Source organism: Lycium barbarum, chromosome 12 (genome assembly GCF_019175385.1).
Source record: "Lycium barbarum isolate Lr01 chromosome 12, ASM1917538v2, whole genome shotgun sequence".
Lineage (NCBI taxonomy): Eukaryota > Viridiplantae > Streptophyta > Magnoliopsida > Solanales > Solanaceae > Lycium > Lycium barbarum.
The window spans coordinates 106,476,672-106,482,328 of NC_083348.1; the positions used below are offsets into that span (position 1 = coordinate 106,476,672).

Sequence of the window (5,657 nt, forward strand, 5' to 3'; positions counted from 1 at the left end):
ATTTAGCCTCAGATATCTAAGTTACTCTCAGAGAATTAATCTTCTGGTGTGTGTAATTCAGCAAACAGACCATGTCATCTCCTATGTGAGTAGGATCAATGATGCCAAGTATTTGAATAACTTGGGAAGAGTTGGATTTCCACTCAGCATGCATTTTATCCTTTCCAAATTCAATAGGATCAATGATGCAAAGCTCAGTAGAAATTCCAGAAAACTTGTAGACTTCCAGTCTCCATGCATAATGTGTGCCTGCAAAATAGAAAATAGTGTTAGTGTATAAGGCCTCATCATGTCCTCCTCCAAAAGGCCTTGAACATGATGAGTGAAAATTATCTGCACAGCACCAACACCAACTCAGATCTTCAGGCTCACCATCCATTAGAAGTATGTTTTGACAGTTCTGATTCTCAGATAGGGACACTGCAGTTTGTCACTATTGAGAATCTTCCTTCCTATTGAGTCAAGTTCTGCAAAAGAGGCTACATTCACTTCTCCATGATCCAGTGCATAATTAGCTAAATGATCTGCTAATTGGTTTCCTTCCCTCATAATGTGCAGTACTTGAACATCAGCATTGTGTATTATATCCCAAATCTCCTCTACTGCATGAATAATATTCCATGGGAGCTTCCATTCTCTGTCCATAATCTTTTTCATCAGTAAAGAATCAGTTTCAAGAATAAAGGAGTACACATGATTTGCCAGACAATATCTTGCAGCACCAAGCAAAGCCATTGCTTCAGACACAGTGTTAGTGGTTTCCTCCATTTCCTTGGCCCTTGCATAAACCAAGTCACCATCAGAGTTTCTTACACAAAATGCATAGGCACTCCTACCAGGATTCCCTCTAGTGGCCCCATCAGTATTGCACTTCCAAATTCCTACAGCAGGCAAAGTCCACATGACTTTTGTAATTTGAAGCTTTGGCACAAAATTCTCCAGAATCTTCAACATTTCCAACCATCTATGAGGGACAGATCTTATGCCTGGTTTTCTTAGTTTCACCAACTGTTGGATTTTGGTTGATGCTTGACATATGACCCTGCTAGTAGAGACCTTATTTCCATGCTTGTCCCCATTTCTTTTCTTCCACAACTCCCACATAATTATAGAAGGGATAGCATAGAAAATAGGCTTCAGTCTAGCTAGTGTATCAGTATTCCACCATTTTGTAATCACCTGATGCAAGTTCAAACCTGCAATGTTGATACCAGCAGCAGCAGAGAAATAAGACTAGGCCCTTTGAGCAGTTTGGCACTTCAAAAAGATATGTGGTACTGATTCTTCTGTAGGTTCAACACAGCAAAAACACTTTGATGGCATATGGTATCCCCAGCTTCTAATCACATCATCCAGTGGTATTTTGAAATGCTACACCGTCCACATCAAGAAGGCTATTTTGAAAGGCAGTCCTTTCACCCAAATCTTCTTATATGCATCCCTAGGCTGACCCCTAGTCCTTAGGTACTCCCAAGCTGATTTAACAGAAAACTCACCCCTAGGTTCCAGTGTCCACCATGGCTTGTCAAGATCATCAGAACTACTAGGAGGGAGTACTTCATGCAGTATATGTTCAGCAAGGTCCTCCGGTAAGCAGTTCCTCAGAATATTTTTATTCCACCAGCCTTCTATAACCACATCAGCAACATTATTGATGTTCTCATCATAGTAAAAATCAGGAGGAGTAAGAAAATAGAGTGGTCCCAACCCAGACCAATTATCAAACCAAAATAAAGATGAGCCCATTCTGATTTGCCACCAAATGAGATGATCAACTGCATCCCTTGCTCTCAACATTTTTCTCCAAACATGAGATCCTTCTGTCCAAGGTACCAGAATTGGATTATTCTTCTTTAAGTATTTGTTGCTCATAAATGAACTCCATAACGAAGGCCTGGTTCTGAAATTCCACCAGAGTTTTGAAAACAAGGCCATAGACATATCCTCCAGCCTTCTAAAACCAAGTCCACCTTCTTCCTTAGGCATACAGACCTCATGCCATTTAGCCCAGTGTCTGTTAGCCTCACCATTAGAATTGCTCCAAAAGAATTGAGTAAGTATCTTATTTAGCTTATCAATCACAAAGAAAGGAGCATCCATAGCAGATAGTAGATGCATTGGCATTGCCTGTAATACATGAGCCAACAAAGTTGCTCTTCCACCAAATGACAGCAGTTTGCCTTTCCACCCCTGAAGCTTGTTTCTTACTTTAGTGATCAGATCAGAGTAAAAGGCCAAGAATGCTCTACTATAGTAAATAGGACAGCCTAAGTACATTAAAGAAAAAACATGTCTGTTGATGCCAGTAACTCTCTCAACCTTCAAAACAGTTACCTCATCAACCTTGTCATGCAAATATACTGAGCTTTTTGCCTTGTTTATCAGCTGACCAGATGCAATCTCATATTGAATTAGGACATCCATCATCAAATTCAAAGAAATCTCACAAGAAGATGTAAATATTATGGTATCATCTGTATATGCTAGATGATTTATTTTTGGACTCCACTTAGGCAAACCAAAACTAGTATACCACAGATTATCATGAACTGCATTCAAACCTCTTGACAATACTTCAGCAGCAAGAATGAACAAGGTTGGTGATAAAGGATCACCCTGCTTGACACCTCTGGTAGAATGGAAGAAATTATGTGGCTGATAACGTCCAAATCCACCCTATTAATTAGAATGGGCACGGTCGTATGCAAATATAATTTACCCAACTATGAGTCGGGGTCGAATCCCACAGAGAACAATATGTAGGTGATTTAAGCAGATTAGGAATTATCACTAACAATAGCTATGCCCGAACGCATCAATGGTTGTTTTTGATAAGGTTTTTATAAAATATGGAAATATAAATTCTAATCTACAAAGCAAGTAAATTGATCAATGGCAACAAGAATGGAAGAAGGGAAACTACTTCTTAAGTAACGATCCAATCTATTTCACGAATTGTAAATAATAGCAAGTTTATGTTATTTAGCCTCGGATAATGACTCTAAATTAACTTCTTCCGAAGATTAACTAGACTACCCAATTGAAGATCCCTCAAGCAATGAGGAGCATTAAGAACACCCGAATATGGCTACAAGTGGTATTGCCTATTCCTAGGTCAACTTCCATTAGATGAGGGTTAACGCCCCAAATTCATGTTAATTATTCTATCCCAACTCCGTTCTTCCTCTTCCGAGTTTCAAACAAAGTAAATGGGCGAGTTCAAAGGTTAGCTAATCCAATGAAAACATTCAAGAACAAGAATAATTAAAATAGCAAAAACTTACTTGATTAAGAACAATGCAAATGAATAAATAAGCACAACAAGAGTATCAATCTTAATTGTCACCAAGAGATTTCCATCAACAAGGATTAAAAAGAAGAGAGAACATTTTTTGTAGGAACCCTAGCCTCCAACTTGTGGGAGCTGCCAAAGATACTGATGTTTTGCCCTCATTTTCTATTTATAGGAACTGGAATGGAAGAAATCGTCAAATCCCAGGTTCTGGTTGAAAATTGCCGAAAATCCTTCATCGCGATCGCGCCATGTGCATGCGCGATCGCGTGGATGACGTCAGCTTCCCCTGCTCCCTTAATCGCGATCGCGTGTAGATCCTGCGCGACCGCGTGGAATTAACAACGCGCGTAGGCGCGATCGCGTTACATTCCAGCGCGATCGCGTGGAGTACAATTCCCGCGTGGGCGCGATCGCGTGGGTATTCTGCGCGATCGCGTAGAGTATTTTTCCACGGCTTTTTTCCAGAACTTCCAGTTAATTCCAGTTTTGCAACTGTTTTGCTTGTTTTCCACACTTAGGCTTTAGGGACCTCGTATTACCTGAAACATGACAAAAACTACGTAAAATGACATAGACTTGCTTAAAAACAAGTAAAACTTATAGTTAAAAAGCATCGATTGTGGTGTAAAATCACGCCACATCAGTGGCTGACCATTTATAAAGGTTTAGGGTTTAGGGTTTAGACTGGTCACATTGGTCAGATTGTTGATGAACATCCTCCAAGGTTCCTTGTAGGAATTTACACCTTGTAAGACATTTACACACAACCTGTCAACAGGAATTGCAGAAAAACCCATTCTGCATGGCCATACAGCTGCTACTGATATAGTTGTGTCCCAAGTTTGTCCTTTGCTTCTTCTTCTTCTTCTAATGCTAAGAAGAACCAAAAGAATTCAAAAATCAATTCAGCAAGGAATTTACAGGTTACAAGGGCCATCTCAAAGGAGATTAGTAACAAGTGCAGATGAAAAGGGAGGTATGCAGGTTGCAGTACCATCTGGGGAGGTGCTGAGGGTAGATATGGATGAAGAATCAACTGCTCAAAACTTTCAAAATGCAGCAAGAGATGGTGATCTATTACCTAGGCAAATTGTGAAAGGTGTTGGTAGAGGCAGAAAGAAAGCAGCAAGTCAAAACACACCTCAAGTTCTTGGGGTGACAACAAGGAGGGACAATTCTAAATCCCATAATTAGTGATGAATGCACTAATCTGGAATATTAGATCATTCAATACAAAAAAAGCTTTTAAGAGGCTTTTGACAATGCATAAGAGACACAAGCTTTTCATTGTAGGCCTCATGGAGCCTTCTGAGCAGTCTTACAAGCTGGAAAGTTATAGGAGGAGATTGGGAATTGAAACTGCTTTGTGTAATGTCTCTGGGAAGATATGGGCTTTTGTCAATGAAGACTATCAAGTCACAGTCCTGATTGATAGTGTGCAACAGCTTACTCTAAAACTGCACAATGTGAATTCTGAAGAGGAGATGATTGTCACACTTGTATATGCAAAATGTGATAGAATGGAAATAATTGAACTTTGGGACTCTTTGTATTATCTGGCTTCTGATATGACATTGCCATGGCTTGTTGGTGGAGACTTTAATTTCATATGTGATGAAGAGGAGAAGTATGGTGGCCTGCCAGTGTCTTTGAATGAAGTGGAGGACTTCAGACACTGCATAAACACATGTAACCTTACAGACTTGGGTTACAAGGGCAGTGTTTTCACTTGGTGGAATGGGAGAGGTGCTGAATATTGTGTGTTTAAAAGGTTGGATAGGTGTTTGGGTAATATTAAATTTTAGCAGCTATTTCCAGGCCTGCAGATAACTCATCTGATCAAGCAAGGATCAGATCATTCCCCACTTTTAATAGAATGCAAGGACCAGGTTCCACAAGTGAGAAAATCTTTTAAATTTCTCAATTTCTGGGCCAAGCATGAAACGTTTATGGACATAGTCAAAGCAAACTGGATAACTGAGGTGGAAGGCAATGCCTTCATGAAATTCAATTCAAAGTTGAAAAATATGAGGAAGGCACTGTCACAATGGAGTAGAGCAACATTTGGAGACATTTTCCAGAAAATCTCCAATCTTGAAGAAGTGATCAAAGTTCATGAAGGACTTTTTGAGGAGAATCCAACTGTGCAGAATAGAGCAAAGTTGAGACACGTGGAGGCTGAGCTGACTAGAGTATATGCTATAGAGGAGGAATACTGGAAACAGAAGGTAGGTATGGAGTGGTTTCAAGATGGTGATAAGAATTCTAAGTTCTTTCATAATTATGTCAATGCTAGAAGGAAAATGCTTCAGCTGAAGAGGATTCAAAATAGTTAAGGGCAGTGGCTGGAAAATGAAAATGA

At 39.8% G+C, this 5,657-nt stretch overlaps 1 protein-coding gene across 1 annotated transcript; it reads right to left on the reverse strand.

The window, feature by feature from the left end:
* Positions 1-378: 378 nt before the first annotated feature.
* LOC132624780 (uncharacterized) lies at positions 379-4,092 on the reverse strand. Its single transcript, XM_060339505.1, has 3 exons — positions 4,064-4,092; positions 1,452-2,629; positions 379-1,196 (listed from the first exon to the last, which is right to left on the reverse strand). Exons 1-3 carry the CDS (start codon positions 4,090-4,092, stop codon positions 379-381), a joined length of 2,025 nt encoding a protein of 674 aa, XP_060195488.1.
* Between the last annotated feature and the right edge of the window lie 1,565 nt (positions 4,093-5,657).